The sequence below is a fragment of the Caretta caretta genome, chromosome 2 (genome assembly GCF_965140235.1).
Source record: "Caretta caretta isolate rCarCar2 chromosome 2, rCarCar1.hap1, whole genome shotgun sequence".
Taxonomy (NCBI): domain Eukaryota; kingdom Metazoa; phylum Chordata; order Testudines; family Cheloniidae; genus Caretta; species Caretta caretta.
Genome location: NC_134207.1, coordinates 90,461,208 through 90,480,164, shown reverse-complemented (window position 1 = coordinate 90,480,164; position 18,957 = coordinate 90,461,208). Strand labels below are relative to the sequence as shown.

The 18,957-nt window shown below is 37.9% G+C and overlaps 1 protein-coding gene across 4 annotated transcripts in view; it reads left to right on the top strand.

Annotated features, from left to right (window-relative positions):
- The window catches only part of PIEZO2 (piezo type mechanosensitive ion channel component 2), a 465,759-nt gene that overhangs the window by 265,585 nt on the left and 181,217 nt on the right, over positions 1–18,957 (top strand). For all 4 annotated transcript variants that reach the window (XM_075125316.1, XM_075125317.1, XM_075125315.1 and 1 more), the window contains exon 5: positions 5,642–5,804. In XM_075125316.1, coding sequence (XP_074981417.1) covers positions 5,642–5,804 — 163 coding nt within the window. The remainder of the gene's footprint in view (positions 1–5,641; positions 5,805–18,957) is intronic.

The window sequence follows — 18,957 nt, the reverse complement described above, 5'->3', positions numbered from 1 at the left end:
AAATCAGACAGCTTCCGCCTTCACCCTGCCTGGGATCAGCACAGAGGTGTCATTGAATGCTCAGGAGAAACCATCTGCTCTCTCTGCAGCAACCCATACCTGCAGTTGCAGGGAAAGTCCTGCTCAACCCTGGGATGAAGCATGCCCAATGCTCATGAAACATTAAGGAAATTTTGCTGCTAACCTCTAAGAAGTCTCTACTGAGTATGTGCAAACTGCAATAACTTGGCTAAATTTGGGCAGATTTAATTGGGGGTGGCAAAACGCACATTCCTGACATACAAGCCACCATGCTGCCAAATGCCAAGTGCCTGCTCCACATCATGGGGGCTCTAGAGCTTTTCAAATAAAAGGTCTTTGGAATTTTTTAACATGGGCAAAACACGATTTTTTTCCTTAGCCTCATTCTCAGAAATGGCTGAACAATTTTTGCTAGAACGTCAATAAATAAATAAATAGTCTAAGGCAGACACCCAGCATGGAAAATTTCACCTTCAAATGGCTAACGTATGGCAAAGTTATAAGCCCCCCAATTCTGGGTCTTATAGTGGAAAGTATCTGTGTATCATGCTTTGTTCATTTCAAGCAAGAAATAATTCATTCTAATCAGAGAGAAAGAACTGTCCTGGAAAGTTAAACCTGTAATTTTATTGCCACTGATTTGTAAATCATAATGTGAATATATAACAAATAGAAACTATGTTGATTTAGTTTCTTATGGGTATTTAATTTGTGTTTAAATAATAGGGAGTACATCTAAGCTTACATACACATTGCCAGCAGTGAGCTAAAGCCCAGACCCACCAATTTAATTCCACACACTGGAATCCTGTTAAATCGATCTAATAATTTAATCTGTTTATGCTGCATGTTACAAACGGCTTTAGCAAACAGCCGTTTCCTTTTTTCACATAACATTTTTCAAAATCATCTGTCTTAAAAATTATCTTTTGAAGTTTAAAATTTAAAAAATTTGAAATCCATATGTTATAGTTTCAAAAAAACCAAAAAGAAAAGGAGTACTTGTGGCACCTTAGAGACTAACCAATTTATTTGAGCATGAGCTTTCGTGAGCTACAGCTCACTTCATCCACTCACCCTTTCAAAGACACATACACAATCTGTTTATTTTAAACTGAGCATATTTTATCTCATTTAAGATATATTTACACAGCATCTGGGAATGAGCCTCCTATCCTGGGCCCATACTAGTGGGGCTTGTGCTGGCATGCTAAAAATGGTAATATAGACATTCTGGCTTGGGCTGTCAGCCTGGTGGGAGGAGGAGGGCTTTAGAGCCTGAGCTCCAGCCCAAATTGCACTGTCAAAGCAATTTCTACACAGCTATTTTTGGGCAAGCCGTTAGAGACAATAGATATAGAAGCTTCTGGTGTCATTCTAAAAACAACACTTTTCAAAGTATGGCTGCAGTTTAATGGCCAAATTCTCACTTTTATACCTTAATGGGCAAATGCAGCCCTCTCACATCGACAGCTGCCCGGAGCCTCAGTGCATAGGAATTGGTGTAGTTTCACTGCATGGGGCCAGAGACAAAGGCATGCATGGCTCCTCCACTCCCCAGCTACAGGGGTACTGCATCTCTGCATTGCACCTCAGCTTGGGAAAGGATTTCTCATTCATGCGTCTTCCCAGTGTCTTCCTGACTTTTTTCACTGTGTGTTTGGGTCTGGATTTTGGCTTAAGGGTTCTTCCCTGCTCCCACAAAGTCGATAGGAGGTCTGTAGGATTGCACCCTAGAACCAACGGTTATTAGTTATATTGCAGGACACCTAAAATAGAAAATGTGATTTGGATATTATTTTTCTTATTTGTTTTATAGTAACACCTAGGAGCCCCAGTAAACCAGGAACACGTTTTGCTAGACGCTGTACAAATGCAGAACAAAAAGATGATTCCTGCACAAAGAGTTTATAATCTAAGTATAACACTGGATACACCAGGTGGATTCAGATGGACAGATGAGGAAAACTCTGTTTTGGAATCATGTTGATGTAGTAGTGACATAAGCTTCACATATGGATGTGAAAGTCATAGCATGTCTTTTTTTAATCCCCCAGAATAAAAAAGCAGCTATGGCAACCCTAACATAGTTATTCTTGTCTTCAAAAATGTGCAGTCAATTATATATCGTCAACTAATGTTTCAAATCCCTAATTTATTTTTTGGCCCTCCTACAGAGCAACCTTTTAAGTGGTCTAGCCCATTTTTCTTTAAATATTGAAAAAAAAATCATTGAAGATGATGTTGATTATCTCAAATTTCACGCCAGAACATGCTTTTGGCTTTGTTATAAACTCCTGACAATAGTGCGTGTTAATAGAAAAATTAGCCTTTAAGGCAAACTCTCTTGAGTTTAGCCAAATGAATGGTGCCATGCTAACTAGGGATCAAGGTCTTTGCCAATTCATTGTCCAATATGATTCTTGCAGGGGGGAAAGTTGATTCTTAAGGACATATGCTCTATATGCTTTCGTGTCCATTCTGGTTTTAAACTTCTTCGAGGCTATTTTGGGAATGAAGAACACAATGCATAGGCTGTTAGCAAAATATGGCAATATGTGAATGGAGTCCTTAGCGAGTGTAGAAAAACTGCAGTCAATCTATAAATCCTTTCCATTCTTTTTGTTGTGCAGGTAGCCCCAAGTATTACAGTATGGGCTTTGGCCCCTTAGCCTTAACTCCTGTTTTAAATCCCATTTCTCATAATATCACATTTCATTATGCATTTTGTAAAATCTTACAGGCAGTTGATTTTGTTAGTAAAAGGAACTGTGAGCAACAGCACACAAAACTTTGACACAACAGACTTTCATGTTTGTTTTTCTGGGATGTGATTTGCAGAGGAGATAGGGCCTGTGGTCTATACTCCTGAGAACTACTGGTGTGTTAAAATCACCTTTTAAATTTATCCTAGTGTAGCTGATTGGATCCTATGGAACTGACTTTTAAACCTCAATAAGACACATTTTGTAGTGGCTTTATTTCTAGAAAACTCTCACTAACTGTGCATTGAAATGGTCCATTCACACAATTATTTCACAGGAACAGATCAGATCCATTTTCACAGTGAATCTTGCTAATCTGATGTTATGTGTGTCCAGTTAATCTCTATCTATTACAACAAGTACTATCCTATTGAGAAATTTACTTCTGAACATCTACAAAGCCTTCACTTCCTGCGGTGCTAAACATACTGTCTTACATCGTGATATACCATTCAGTTCTATAGCATTGAAACAGAAGCACAGGAAATATGCCAGTGCTCTACTAATAAAGAGGCTAATGTAATCTGTTGACTGTCTTGGAAGCCTTTCTTGGACACTTCAGCCTTTTCTCTGCTATAGTACCACTTGAAAGCATTGGCCAAAACAGTTTCAAGATACTCAGTTGCCATGGAATGCATGTTTGCAGTGTTGTTGTAGCCATGTTGGTCCCAGGGTAGGAGAAAGACAAAATGGGTAACCAACTTCTGTTGGTGAAAGAGACAACCTTTCTTCTTTGTGAAGCTTGAAAGCTTGTCTCTTTCACCAACAGAAGCTGGTCCAATAAGAGATATTATCTCACCCAGTTTGTGTGTCTGATGATTTAATGCATAATCACTCCAGTTTAATACTGCAAGAGTGTAATACTTGAGAGATGCACGAGTCAGGAAGATTGAAATAATATACAAAGGTTCTATTTTCTTTTCTTTTTCTTTTGCAAATAAGTCTTCATTAACTTTCTTCTGGAAGGTACATAATCCGTTGGGTTCAAGTCTATTTGAATCCAGAGGTAAAGAAAGGACTTAAGGGGATGACTACCCTGCCGCTGGGAGGTCTGACTCTCAGCCGGTATAGATGGACTCATTCTAGCCCAAGCTGCCACCAGTGGCACAAACATCCACACTGCTATTTTAGTACACTAGCCCAAGCAGCGTGTTGCACCATGTGTAGTCATTCACATCACACCTGTGAAAAGTGGGTGTTAAAAGCTAACATTCTTAATTCTTAGCACTTTGAACCTGATTTGCACAAACAAGAAGGTGGGAGGCAGTGAAAAATCAGGTCCAATTTGAGTTTTTGCCTGAGTTAAAAACTGTAGGATTTGACCCTGTGTGTGTGCACTAATGGGCAAGAGTCCTATAGACAATTATGTACGTCTTTTACTACACACAGCATTGATTCGTAGCAGTGATGCTAGAGGTATTTTGGTGAGTCCAAAAATACTGGAATGATACCCAGTTACCAGTTGAACCTTAGCAAGGATTTCTTCTGTAAATTTCAGTGCTGCTAGGATATAAACACAGAAAGACTGAGATAATAATTTTTAATAGACCCTAAAAAATACATCAGGTTGTTGTTTCTTTTCACTCATACAGTTCAGGCACTGAGCTGGTAATCTAGTCTACTCATCTGTAACCTGTGTGTTCCCACAATCCATTGCAGTCATTAAACCTGAAAATAGTTCTAGACGTGTATTCTTTTAAAAAGTCAATCGCAAAACTATCTTTGAAATAATTAAGCTTGTATCCTGTTAATAGTAGTTAAAAAAGTGTAGGAAGTCAATGTAGCAGCTTAAATAGACCAGTCATTGTGTCAACTAACTACAAGTCTAAATTCTGTTAACAAAATTAATCAAATTCAGATGCAGCATCCAAACCCATAGAGGTAATAGTCCCCAGACAAAACAGTTTAAATCTGCACAGTACAGCGTATTGTGTACTTTCCATTAAATTCACTGAGCTATCCAGATATTTAGGAACAGGAAGTGGGAGTCCTAAGGAAAGACATGGCACTTTCTCTCTAGTTAGTTCTTAAGGATTAAACTTGCTTTTGTGAACAGTAGTAAAAGGAAAATGACATACAGCTTGTATATATTCTTGAATACTGTATGCGTCATAGGGTCTCCAGTAGTTATACAATTTTATAGCTCATTAAAGTTTCACAATAGAGGCCAAAAAAAGATTAAGTGGTATTTAAAGGATCTGGTTAAAGAAAACATTTTGTTAAATATTATAGTAAAATATAATGTTTTATTTTTCATATCTTTAAAGTGAATATAGCACTCCTGAAAGATGTCAAAATATAGAAAGACTGAAATTCAATTTTCATAGTAGTGGTATATCACTGGGCTGCAGGCTTTTCAGTACTACCCATCTATGTCTCAGTTGTGATTAAGGGATAAGAGTGGGTGGGAATGTAATTCTACCTCCATAACTATGCAGTAGTTTTTCTCCCTGCTATGAATACCACCCAGGGTGATGGTTGGGTCTGTGTTTGTACACATCTGTTCTCTTGGAACTGGACTGAGACTTTTTGAGAGCCATCGGATTTGAATGTTGATTCTAGGGCAGTTTACTCTCTCCACTAAATAACTTTAGGATCTACAAAATGACTTTTGATCAGCCAAACAATGTGCTGGAATATTTGCACAAGAAGACACTACTAGGAATGAATCACTTATACTGTAATTACATGGCACCAAGACATTCTGTCACAGTTGTAAAAATTACTTACTGTTTCACTCTGGGAGGTGTACTCTCCAACACTTTTAAAAGAATGGTGTCCAGTTAACTTAATATTTCAAGCCAATGCAGAATTAGAAGTAACAAATGTTTCCTTTGTTTTTTCAATCTATACAGTGTGAAGGGAGCCGATGCTGGCAACGTGATCAGAGTGTTTGTACCAGATATCGGGATGTTCATTGCTAGCTTGACCATATGGCTTGTCTGCAGAAACCTTGTGCTGAAGCCAGTGACAGAGGATGCAGCACAGTACAACACACAATTTGAAAATGAAGAAATGGTATTAGATGCACATTTATACCTGTATAATGTTTATTATTATTATTATTTTATTATTTATTATGTATTTGTATTATAGTACAATAGTACCTAGGAGCCGTAGTCATGAATCCCATTGTGCTTACTATCCTTAATCTCATGGGGTTGGAGATCAATACCCTTTCACGCACTGAATTGTATCTTACTCTGTGAGCAATCTTGCTGATTTTATTTTACTGCCCGATGTGGAATAAAACCCTATTCAGCATGAGGAAGGGTATCAGCATTTGGTGCTTAACCACCAAGAATCTCTCATGTGGTGTGTTTAACTTAATTCAGGAGTGATGGAGTGTGACCTTAACGACGTCTGATTATGAAAAAATCTTAATTTTATGAAATCTTTTTTTATATAATTTTTATTTCAGAAGGTGTATGTGTTATCTTTGTTTTTTTTTTTTGCTGCTTACATCAATTCCATGCCCTGAAAACAGAGAGAGCACTGAGAGTACATAGTCATTTAGATAGAACAATTCCCATTCTGCCAATACACAGAACAAAAAGACAGTCCCCATTCCAAAGAGTTTATAATGTAAATATAAGATAAGAGTAAGAGACAACATATGGAGACAGACAGACAGGGAAATAAAAGGAAATAACTAGACAGTATTGGTCAGTGTGACTTTTAGTTAATACTGTGTTTTGAGGACCTTGTCTGAGCTAAATTTGGAAAATATCTCACAAGTGTATTTAAAAGTGACCTTGGTTTCATAAAACAAAAACGAATGAATCTTAAGAAGAAAAACATACCAAAATCATTGTCTTAAGGAAGCAAAATGGAAAATTAAAAATTGAATAATTTTTGATTGACCAAAGATTCAAACGTTGCATTAGGGTCTGAATTATTCAAATGTTCAGGGTCTTCAGATCCAGAGTTTTGATTTAGCCCATTATGGTGACAAACCAGCCAGACATTTGGATCTGTTTCTTTTCCAAAGTTTGAGGGTACTCAGAACTGGGTGTTTTTTTTTCAGAGTCACTACTAGGTATTTTGCAAAATTGCTTGAGATTGCAACTTTTGTCTGTATTTCCCAAAGCCTAATGTCCATGACCAGCAGCATCTGAAAGGGAAGATACCTCATGCACCGTGCTTTTTGGAAAGAGATTGTTAAATTTGTGAATAATTTTGTTGCCTTTGCCTACTCTGGGTATATAGTGACATCATGGGAGCAGATGGTGGCAGAAAGATTAAAGTAGAAAATTCCCCTAAAGCTAGAGAAACAAATTAACAAAGAAATACAAATATTGGGAGTCTGCACGTTGCTGTGCTGGCTGCAGCGAGGCTGATGCATTTATGGAATGTATCACTGAGTGTCGGTGTTTGTGGGGATTTTGAAGGATTCATAATTTTTTGCACATTGGCCCCATTTGTATTAATTTTAATTGATATTTTGGATTTATGCTTTGGATGAGTGTGTTGAACCAGGAAACCTAAATAAATAAATACACCAGTTCTTCAACACTGCACTGGCTTGCAGATTACCATGTTTTAGGAAGCACACTGGACTGGGTCTTTAATTGGTTTAAATTGTTGCATCTCACCCTGCAAATAAAAGCATCTGAAAAAGTGGTAAGTCCAGCACAATGCCACAAAGTGAACAGTCTGGGGGTTTATTGTACCAGCAAGTGAAGCAAATTCCATAGCTGAGGAACTTCTGCCAGGAATCCCTGCCACCCGTCTCCAGACATAACATTAAGAGTGCATCGGTTGATGACCCCAGCTACACAGTGCCTGAGGAAATCGGAAGCCTTTTAGATTACTAGGTTCCAAGCCATAGAGGGCTTTATAAATCAAAAAGTCAACACCCTGAACTGCACTCAGAAGCAAATAGTATGCCCTGCAGCTTTACCTATTTAGGACAGGTAGTCATATACATAGAACAGTTCCCATGTACTCTCAGTGCTCTCTCTGTTTTCAGGGCATAGAATTACATGATGGTAAGCAGTGTAAAAAACAAAGATAACACATCTACCCTCTGAACTAAAATGTAAATATAAAAAGATTTGATAAAATCAAGATATTTATCAGATGTTGTTAAGGTCACACTTCACGCCATCACTCCTGAATTAAGTTAAACACATCACATGAGAGATTCTTAGGGTGGTAAGCACCAAATTCTGATATCCTTTCTCATGCTGAGTTGTGTTTTATTCCACGGGCAGTAAATCTGTAAAGTAAAATCAGCGAGACTGCTCACAAAGTAAGACATAATTCAGTGCGTGTAAGGGTATTGATATCCAACCGTAAGGGATTAAGGATAGTAAGGATCAATGAAAATATGGAAATCCTGATTCATAATAGTGCATCCAACTTTCAGAGAAACAGACCTGCACCAGAACAAAAAAAATGTACAGTATTGTGAAGCGCTGGAAAGGGGATGGGAGGCACACAATTATTTGTAAGTAAAGCTGTCCCAGTAATAAGCATAGAGTGTGGTTTTAATGAGCAGTGAGTCATGAAGTAGAAAGGTTTGCCAGGTACCAGGCTGCAGTCCAGCTCATTACCACCCCTAAATGGTTGCACACTTGGAGCAAATGTGTCTGCAGGCCTTTTTTATTAGGACTCAGAAAATCTAAAGCAGGTGAATTCAGCTGGAGAAGGGCCGAGACTGCAAACTCAGAGAAGCACAATGCCAGTCAAAAAGTATAAAAGATGAGGGGGGCAGGGAGAGAAAAGAAAAGAGGAAAGTTAACTTCCCAGCTGTGTCTGAAAGTAAACAGTTACTGAAGCAGATGGTGATTTTATGTGTCAATGTGCAGAGACAGTATATACAGTTTAATAGATATTAGAAAAAAAAAAGTTGTTTTTCTTGAGACTGTGGATGACTATGCCAGTCAGCTTAGGTTTATGGAAAATAGATCCTGTCAAACTAACTTGATACCTGTTTTGGATGAGATGACGAGTTTGGCTGATAACTGTAATAGTGTTGATACATAGACTTCTGTAAATCATTTGGCTTAGTATCATATGGCATTTTGATTACAAAATCTAGAACAATACAAAATTAACATGGTACACAGTAAAGGACTAAAAGCTAGCTAACTGACAGGTTTCAAAATGTAATTGTCAATGGGGAATCATCATTAAGTACGTGTGTTTCTAGAGGATCCCACAGGGATCAGTTCATGGCCTTATATTTAATATTTTTATCAACACCTGGAAGAAAACATAAAATGGTTGCTGATAAAGTATGCAGATGACACAAAGATTTGGGGAGCGGTAATAATGAAGAGGACCGGTCACTGACTGGTAAACTGTGTGGAAACAAACAATATATGTCTTAATGCAGTCAAATATAAAGTCTTACATCTAAGAACAAAGAATAAAGGCCATACTTACAGCCCTGGGAAAAGGTGACTCTGAAAAAAGACTTGGAGGTCATGGTTGATAATCAGCTGAACATGGGCTCCCAGTGCACCACCCCAGTCAAAAGGGCTAATGCAATCTTTGGATGTATAAACAGAGGACTCTTGAGTAGGAGTAGGAAGGTTATAATACTGCTGTATGTGGCACTGGTGTGACCACTACTGAACTACTGTGTCCAGTTCTAGAGCTCACAGTTCAAGAAGGATGTTGATATATTGGAGAGGGTTCAGAGAAGAGCCACAAAAATGATTAAAGAATTGGAAAACATACCTTATAGTGATAGACTCAAGTAGGTCAACATAGAACGGCCATACTGGGTCAGACCAATGGGCCAGCTAGCCCAGTATCTTGTCTTCTAATAGTGGCCAGTGCCAGATGCTTCAGAAGGAATGAACAGAACAGGGCAATTTGAGTGCAGTATTCAATCTATTTGGCTTAATAAAGAGAAGGTTAAGGGGTGACTTGATTACAGTCTGTAAGTACCGACATGGGAAACAAAAATTTGATAATGGGCTCTTTAGCCTAGAAAACAAAGGTATAAAAAGGTCCAATGCCTGGAAGTAGAAGCTAGACAAATTCTGACTGGAAATAAAAAGCAGTTTTTTAACAGTGAGGGTAATTAATCATTGGAACAATTTACCAAGGGTTGTGGTGGATTCTCCATCACTGGCAATTTTAAAATAAAGATTAGATGCTTTTCTAAAGGATATGCTCTAGTTCAAACAAGAATTAATTCAAACAAGACCTGTGTTTATACAGGAGGTCAGACTAGATGAACACTTATGGTGCCTTCTGGCATTATAATCGCTGAATCTATGGATTGTCTAGTATTGTAAGTGACTGAAAAAATCCCTGGAAGACTGCATAACTTAAACTTTACCCGATGGGGTGATCTTAATTGGAATGTACATTTTTAGTTTTGCTCTCATTGTACTTATCACCTTCCCCCTCAAACTTTATTCTTGTCCATGATACTTAAAATCCTAAAAACCCCTGGTCTGTGCTTTAGGTCAAAGTATCTGAGCCAGGTTTAGGCTCAGACTGTCCCTGACTCTCAATTTGGAATCTCAAAAATGTTTGATGAAAAGGTTCTTAAATAAAGAAAAGTTTAGAAAATGAAAGTCATCAAGGAAGGATAGTCTTGTGTTCATGGCACTGTAATGGATTCAGGAGATCTGGGTCAATTCCCGGGTATGCCACAAATCTCTTTTGTGGCCTCAGGTCAGTCTCGTAATTTCTCTATACCTCAGTTCTCCATCAGTAAATGAGGATAATAAAGCTTCCTTTCTCCCACCCTTTGCCTGTCTCATACACTTGAATTGTAAGCCATTTAAGGCAAGGACTGTGTTTTACCATGTGTCTGTCAGCACCTAGCACAATGGAGAATCAGTTTTCATTGGGCCCTCTATGAATGATAATCCAAGGCAAATGGTATGAAATATACTGAGGTCTAAAACTGTCCCATGCCTCACCTAAGGCATCCAAAACCTTTAAAACTACATTGGAACATAGGGGTTGCCATACAGGATCAGACCCAAGGTCCTTCTATTCCAGTATCTTGTCTCTGACAGTGGCCAGGACTAGATGTTTTAGAGGAATTTGTAAGGACATGCAGATATGGAATAACCTGCCCCCATATTAAGTCATATTCTGATTTCTAATAGTTAGAGACTGGCTGAAGTCCTGAAGCATGAGCTTTAATATCCCGTCCAAATTTTATAATTCATTCTGACAACTGTATATTCTTGATATCAGTATAATTATCCAATCCCTTTTAAAATTTTAAATTCTTACCCTCAGTGACTTCTTATGGCAATAAGTTCCACAGTTTAATCATGCTTAAAAGTATTTCCTTTTTTAAATTTTTTAATTTCATTGACTGTTCCTTTATTCTTGTGATATGAGACAGGGAGCATAGAAGCTTTCCATTTACCATCCCTCAACTAATAATTCTTTTATATTATTTTATCAAGTCCCCGCTTCTTTGTCTCCTAAGATAAACAATCCCTCTCTTCCCTTTCTGGGCCCTGGATCATTGTTGTTGCATATCTCTGAATCCCCTCTAGCTCTGTAATATCCTTTTGAGTTGGGGTGACCAGTACTGCACACAATAATACAGTTGAGGCCACACACACTGATTTATATAAAGGCATTATTCACCATCCTATTCCTTAGGTATCCTAACATAGTCTTACCTTTGTTAACTGCAGCTGCACATTGAGCTGAAGTTTTCACTAACACGTGTACAGTAATATCCAGGTCCCTTTCTAGAGCTGATACAATTCATTTAGAACTCTGTAGGGTGAATGAGTAGTTTAAAAATTTCCCTCCAATGTGTATTAGAACTTGTGGATCTTGCATTTGTCAACGTTGAATTTTGTCACTATGTTGTCCATTCACCTTGCTTGATTAGCTGTCTAGGAAGTTCCTCAGTCCTCTGTTGTCATGAATAACCTAAATAATTTTGTCTTCAAATTTTGCTACCTCACTGCTCACCCACACCTTCACCCCCACCACCTCAGATCATTAATAAATGTGCAGCAGGGAAACTTGAAACATGCCACTGTTTACCAGAAAATAAAGAGACTAAAATGCTCACTTTTTTAGGTATTGCAAGTGAAGTCTTAGCCCGCAGGCAGTTAAGTCTGCCAGTTTCTCTCTCATTAACAAATGGTGTTTCAGCCTCTCAGGTCAACCTGCCTAACTCCATATGTGTGATTTCCCCCTCTTTTGCTTTGGCTTATAGTCCTCACAGTCTTTGAATTCAAGATGTAAGATTTTTATTACCATATTAGCCATGTAATCCTGTGTTGGATTCATATGAAATTTGCTTAGGTGTATCTTGGGAAGTGAAATCTCTGTCCATTCCCTGTGCAATAGCTATTGTGTGCAATATTTAATTATGTGCCTTCCCCCATCTCCCACTCTAAAACACCAATTTTCTTTTCCAATTTCTTGTGTATTTCAAAAATTCTTTTGATCCTATATAGATTTCAACCAATAGTGCACAACTCATTTTTGCATACACTCTGGGGAGCATAGCTTTCTAAGTTAAGAGTTCTCCCCATAGGAGGCTGTTGATTGGCTTTGCCTACAGAGTTAGATCAAAAACCATTATCTTTCTGTCACAGCCTTCAGGTTCCCCTAGTTTTCAGTAATTTCTCATGTGTTAAACATTACTATAATCTCCGGTTCATATTCTCCTTTCACAGTGGTGTAACTCCATTGACTTCAGTGAAGTTACCCAGGATTTACACTAGTGTAAATGACAGCAGAATAATGCTTCCTAGAATCACAAGTTCAGATCCTAGCAGGGTTGACTCAGTTCTTTCTGTTCTGAATGAACTGCAGTGATCTCATGAGGCTTTTAACTTACATAGGAGTTTGCATACTTGTCTGTGGCTTAAAGTTTTGTCTATATTGTGGTTTAAATCAAACTGAGGAACAGTGTTTAATTCATTGTAAAGAGGGTTTCTAGCACAGTTTAACTTTTAAAATCTCTTCTTCATTATCAGTGTTAGGACTCCGTTTTGAAACAGGGTATGAGTATGAGCTGATCCTGTCCACAGAGACCAGTTGAATTGTGTTATAAACAAATTAAAAATTCAATTTTCCCAGTGTATGTAGGGTACTGTGTGCTGATCAATTGTTACTCTCCTTCCAAAAAATGGGTGCATTTTTGAGGTGCTATATTTATGTTCTTAAAGTGTCTAAGACCTTTATGGAAGAAAGGAGTTGAGTATTTGAAAGATGATGATAATTGCTTATGACATGAATGAATCTTGTCTCACAGTTATATTTTTGTGTATTACCATAATGTTTTAAACTTGTTTTCATCAGCACGGTTGTCTTATTCCTGTTATAACTGATTTTCAGGCTATATAGTAGAGTCGTAAACCCTTTGCAAGAGCTAATCAATCTACAGTTTATCACTACTCTGAGATCAGTATTCAATGCTTCACATAACTTATTGCAGGTAAAATGTTTACCACTCTACAGCATCAACAAGGAGTATTTTGATATAAAGAAATTTACAAATTCAATAGAATCTTAAAAATTGCAAGTCCAGTCTTGCAAACTCTCTTCCACATGAGTAGCCCCATATATCTCAATGACATTATTTGTATGAGAAATGATTCATTACCCGAGTAGGGGTTTGCAGGGCGTGCCGTCAGCAAATGGTTTTACTTTTTCCCTCCTAGAGTGAAATCCTGGACCATTTAAATTCAGTGGCGGTTTTTCAGTTAATTTCAATAGGGCCAAGATTTCATCACTAATTTCCTTGTAAATATTGAGGATTAGATTGTGTCTGTTAGATGTAGGTCTGTTCTGGGGTCGTTGTGTTTGGGCCTCCCTCCAAGGGAGCTTTAAGGAGACATTGTGCAACAAGGAGCCTGCCAGCAGCTCTGTCCTTTGATATGCTCTGTGGCAGGCCAGTTCAATAGGCAGTTGTGTCCAGTGGGAAATGCCATTCTCTGTCTTCCCTACCTCATTTTGGAAGAGAGAGCAAGCCACAGTTTCTTCTGAGCAGTTATTCAATTATATTTCAATGTAGGTGGCTAAATACTGAATATAAAATACCATCCCATGTTACTGTCAAAAATCACCAAATAGAACAGCAGGAGAATTAAAAATACTTGGAAAGCTCACTACAAAAATCCCGCACATAAACCACAATATTAAGAAAAATATTCATATTGATTAACAAGAAGGATATTCTTATGATTTGTTTGGTTTGTGTTTACCTTTCACAGAGTGTCTCCGTTTGTCTTGAAGAGGGGTGTAAAACTGATAAATGCCGTATTTAATTCAGCATCAATGGGGGTACTGCATCCTACTGTCATCATGCATTGATTTAGATTCTGGAATGAGCAAACATTAGAGTTGCTAGTGTCAAGAGTGGAATCTGGGAGGGCTGTTCTTCCAGTCATAATCTGCAACCCTTTTACTACATTTTTTAAACAGGAACCCCAGTCACTTTCTGATTAAGTAAAGGCCTGGTCTGTTGCCCACTAAAGTCATTCAGAGGTGCTTAGGGGCCATAAGTGTCTGTGACACTTCAATAGCTCCTCCAGTTTACATCATCAGAAGAAAGTTTGTCAGCAGAATATTGCATTGTCTTGCTTATTTTTTCTTTGGATATTTTTGGGTCATATCCTCATTTGAAAAATTCTGCATATACATTGAAATCCCTCTTCCTTCCAGTTCCCCCATTTTTTAAAGTAAATGGTAGATAGCTTCTTAAAAAAAAATTTGCTTTGCGCATTGTAGACCTTTAGTCTTATTACAAATGAGCTTAAAAATGTGACCTGCAAAATGTTATCACAAGTTACATCGAGAAATGAACAAAGAGGTTTGGGTAAAAAAAGAGAAAATTGAATCAAAATACCATAAGCTATTCTCATAGTCCAGCTGAAACCAAGGTATTGGAAGCAGAGATCTTGTATGCAAACCTAGTGGTGTAAGATTTCCATCCCAGTTTCCAGGCCAAACAGTTCAGATGTAAGCATTATTTAAACAGAAACTTTTTGAAGTAATCCAGTTACTAGTTACAATACCCACAATGATCTATATCAATTATACCTAACAATTGTATAGGGCTATTTTTAAGTAATCCTCACAACACCCCTGTGAGGTAAGTACGGAAGATAAATATTTTCCCTATTTTACAGGTAGAGAAATAGACACAAGAGGTGACAGTGCAGTTGTAGTCTGAAAAATGTCACTATGAAAATGGCATTGTGAGGCTCTCCATGTGTTGCTCTTTTATTTTCAGATAAAATATGCTCATATACTTTTTCTGCAAATGGAACCAGAGATCTCAGAGTTAAGTTGGTTTAAAAAAACCCCAAATTTGTCAGGAATCATCATTGGCAATAAATGTTCTACAGGTCAAATAGTGCCTTCCAACACATTTATGCAACCCCCGCTGTCTCTGTGTTATGCTCTCTGAGACACCTGGGGAAACCCATTATCTTCTATGAGTTTGCACAGGTGTAACTGATTGGAATTTAGTTAAGAATTCTGTTGATGTTGAACAAAAAAGAATAGAATCCAGTTAGCTGAGCATGCTTTAGAAAGCTGACAAGACTTCAAAGTTGTGAGAATTTATTTCAGCCAGTAAACTCTCTGATTCACAGGGATCTGTTGAATAAGAAGGAACCATTTTTACATAGAAATTTTTCAGAGTATAATCACACTTCATGCAACTTGCCTTAGGTCACTCGTCAAGACAGCGTCAGGGCCAGAATTAGAACTCAGAAATTCCTGTCATCTTAGTACACACTGTATCTCTCATTATGTTTTGCACTTCTGTACTGCATATAATCAAAACATTCTGAAACATGAATACATTCATCCAAACATCAAGTTTATAATAGTATGTCCTGCCATTACATTCCTGTTTATGTCTATAAGCATCATACACTGCTTGATACACATACATTGATGTGTAGTCTTTTGCTATTGCATTTAGAAGAAAAATTGGTTTTGACATAGTTGCTCAAAACTCAAAACAAATTTTGAGGTTTGGATAAGTTCAGATAACCTTTTTTTCCCAAACTGATTTCTCATTTTCTCACTCCTTTGTGTTTCCTGGTTCCTGGGAGGAAATGTCAAAATACTGCAGAAGAGGCTATTTGTGCAGCCTTTGTGATCTAACTTGAAGGAGGAAGCACCTGAACTCTCATGAGAGACTATTCTTGTGAGCTTTCCAGTGCCATTAAACAGATCAAAAAGTCAAATAGTGTAATATATTGGCAAACTTTGGAGGGTTTTTTTTCCCATTCTGAGCCACAGAACCTTTTGAGATCCACCTATGTCTCCTATAACATCTCTGGTTAGTAAAAATTGAAATGATGACAACCATGAGATTTTTAAAGGTTTAGATTCCTGTCCTTTCTAGTGTCCAAAAGTCACTGAATGACTATTCCGTTTATTTACAGATGTAGTATCCTTAATTGTAGGTACACTACGAAAAGGTTTTCCGGTGCAAGAATGAATTTAAATTGAGACTAAGGCTGCCTGTTAGTAAATACATTTATGGGGCCTAGGATATCTCAGTGCATTAGTGTTTATACTGTACCAGATGAAACATGTAAAAGCTAGATTTTATTAAAGCAGTCCCCAAAAGTAGCTAATGGATATTCTGGCCCTAGTCATGATAGTAGCTGCCACAGAGGCAAGACTGTTTCTCTGCCTGTGCTTTATCTCTGTTTGGCAGTTTTTAAAAGTGTTGTACAGTGAACACTCCTGGGACTTGCACAAAGTTGAAAAACTTAAACTACATTTAGTCTGTTTATAAAAAAGTCATGGGGCCCCATTCTACATAGAAAAGGCCACGGAAACACATTTTTATGACTCAAAAAATGTTATATACTAGTTGAATGGAGGGGTTTATGTGATTTAATCGGCAGCCACAGGGATTCTGTAGTTGCATAATAAGTAATTTATTATGGAAGTAAAAGTATTTTTCTAACTATGTTCTATGCAGCATTGGTTTGTAGTCTCAGGCTGACCCATGTGGCGTGAAGGCTTTGCAAAACAGTCTGCCTTGAATAATGCTGTTTTATGATGAGCATGTCCAGCATATGCATCAAAAACTGTTGGAACAACAGACAGGTTATCACCAGGTGAAAGTCAAAATCCTTAGTCCATTCACGTTGTGCCCAACCTATCCCAACCTCAGTGATTACTTCCATTTTTATTTGAGAAAGCAACAATAGAAGCTTCAGAGTTGTCATTATAAACAATATGTGAGATGTTAATTGAGACTGGTAAGCAGGGACTGGTAAGTCCAGAAAGACTCTTCTTCCGAGTGGTTCTCCCCCCCTCCACCCTGACAAACACCCCAACACCCAGACTAAAGGGGAGTAAGACAGAATGTGCATCAGATTGACTAGAACTATGGGGAGCTAAACTAGGGTGAGCAGACTCTCAAAGTGGAAAAACCAGGATCCCTATTGTGTTGTAGGGAAACCAAAAGGCTATTTTTGGAAAGAATTACGAAGATATGCATAGGATGAGTTTAGCAGCTGAGATGGGTTGGAAGAGAGAAAAAGGGTTTCTGCTCCACCATTTGTGCAACAAAGCAACTTCCCTTCTTTTCCTTACTTGTCACCCTTGTTTTTTTCCTTTTATTTCTTTTTACCTCCCTTCTTTTCCCTTTTTTCCATCTTGTGTATTTCCTGCCGTTTGTTTAATACTATTTAAATTTTCATTTTATCCCCCCAAGACCAGTTTTTAAATTCATTTTTCTGTTCCCTTCAGGGTAAGGGTTTTGGGGTTTTTTTGGGTGGGGGGTTTGATTTTGTGTTTTTTCTCTGTCTTCAGTTTATATTTCCAGCTCTTGCACATATGTGAAGCGCTGACTCAGGATATTAAGTCATCATTATTGTTTTAAAATAATATAGACTTCCTATTTAATATAGACTCCTAGCAATTACATTTCTGTAATGATTTTTATATTCAAGGCATTTTACGCACATTCATCTATGCAGATCCATCTATGCCAAATTCTGCCTAGCAGAAGAAAATGTCTGTCATTCTGGTCTCCTAGAAGAGTGCTGCTCTGCTCAGGTACCGATTTTGCCAGCATGGCCAGGGGATGTTATGATTCAGCTTGCAACTTCTTGGAAAATCTAGCCTGAGAACTAGCAAATATGTCCTTAATAAACTCCTGTGTGTGGTAGCTAAATACTATCAACATTTACAGATGGGGTAAGTAAGGAAGATAAATTAAGAACATTCTTTAAGAACATAAATTAAGTCCACCAAGGGAGTCACTCTCCAGGCTGGGATTAGACATTGGGAGTTCTTAGCCCAAAGGTCTGTGCTCCAATTACTGGACATGCCAATCTCTAGTAGAAAGCATAATTTGTATATATACAAACAAAATCTGTTTTCAAAGTTTCCACTTGAGCTCATTGTTTTAATCCACATTGTCATTTATATCGAACATCTGCCAGTCTCCTTTATAATAGCAGTTACTTTGAAATTATCTTTTTATTTTTGTTGTAAACAGTATCTCCATAGATACAGATAAATAAATGGAAGAGCTGAAGATGTTCTCCTTTATATAGGTCTGTCAAGGTTCCTCCCCCACTCTGAACTCTAGGGTACAGATGTGGGGACCTGCATGAAAAACCTCCTAAGCTTATCTTTACCAGCTTAGGTCAAAACTTCCCCAAGGTACAAAATATTACACCCGTTATCCTTGGAATGGCCGCTACCACCACCAAACAATTACTGGTTACTGGGGAAGAGCTGTTTGGACGCGTCTGTCCCCCCAAAATACTTCCCAAAACCTTGCACCCCACTTCCTGGACAAGGTTTGGTAAAAAGCCTCACCAATTTGCCTAGGTGACTACAGACCCAGACCCTTGGATCTTAAGAACAATGAACAATCCTCCCAACACTTGCACCCCCCCTTTCCTGGGAAATGTTGGATAAAAAGCCTCACCAATTTGCATAGGTGACCACAGACCCAAACCCTTGGATCTAAGAACAATGAAAAAGCAGTCAGTTTTTTACAAGAAGACTTTTAATAAAAAATAGAAGTAAATAGAAATAAAGAAATCCCCCCTGTAAAATCAGGATGGTAGATATCTTACAGGGTAATTAGATTCAAAAACATAGAGAACCCCTCTAGGCAAAACCTTAAGTTACAAAAAAGATGCACAGACAGAAATAGTTATTCTATTCAGCACAATGCTTTTCTCAGCCATTTAAAGGAATCATAATCTAACACATA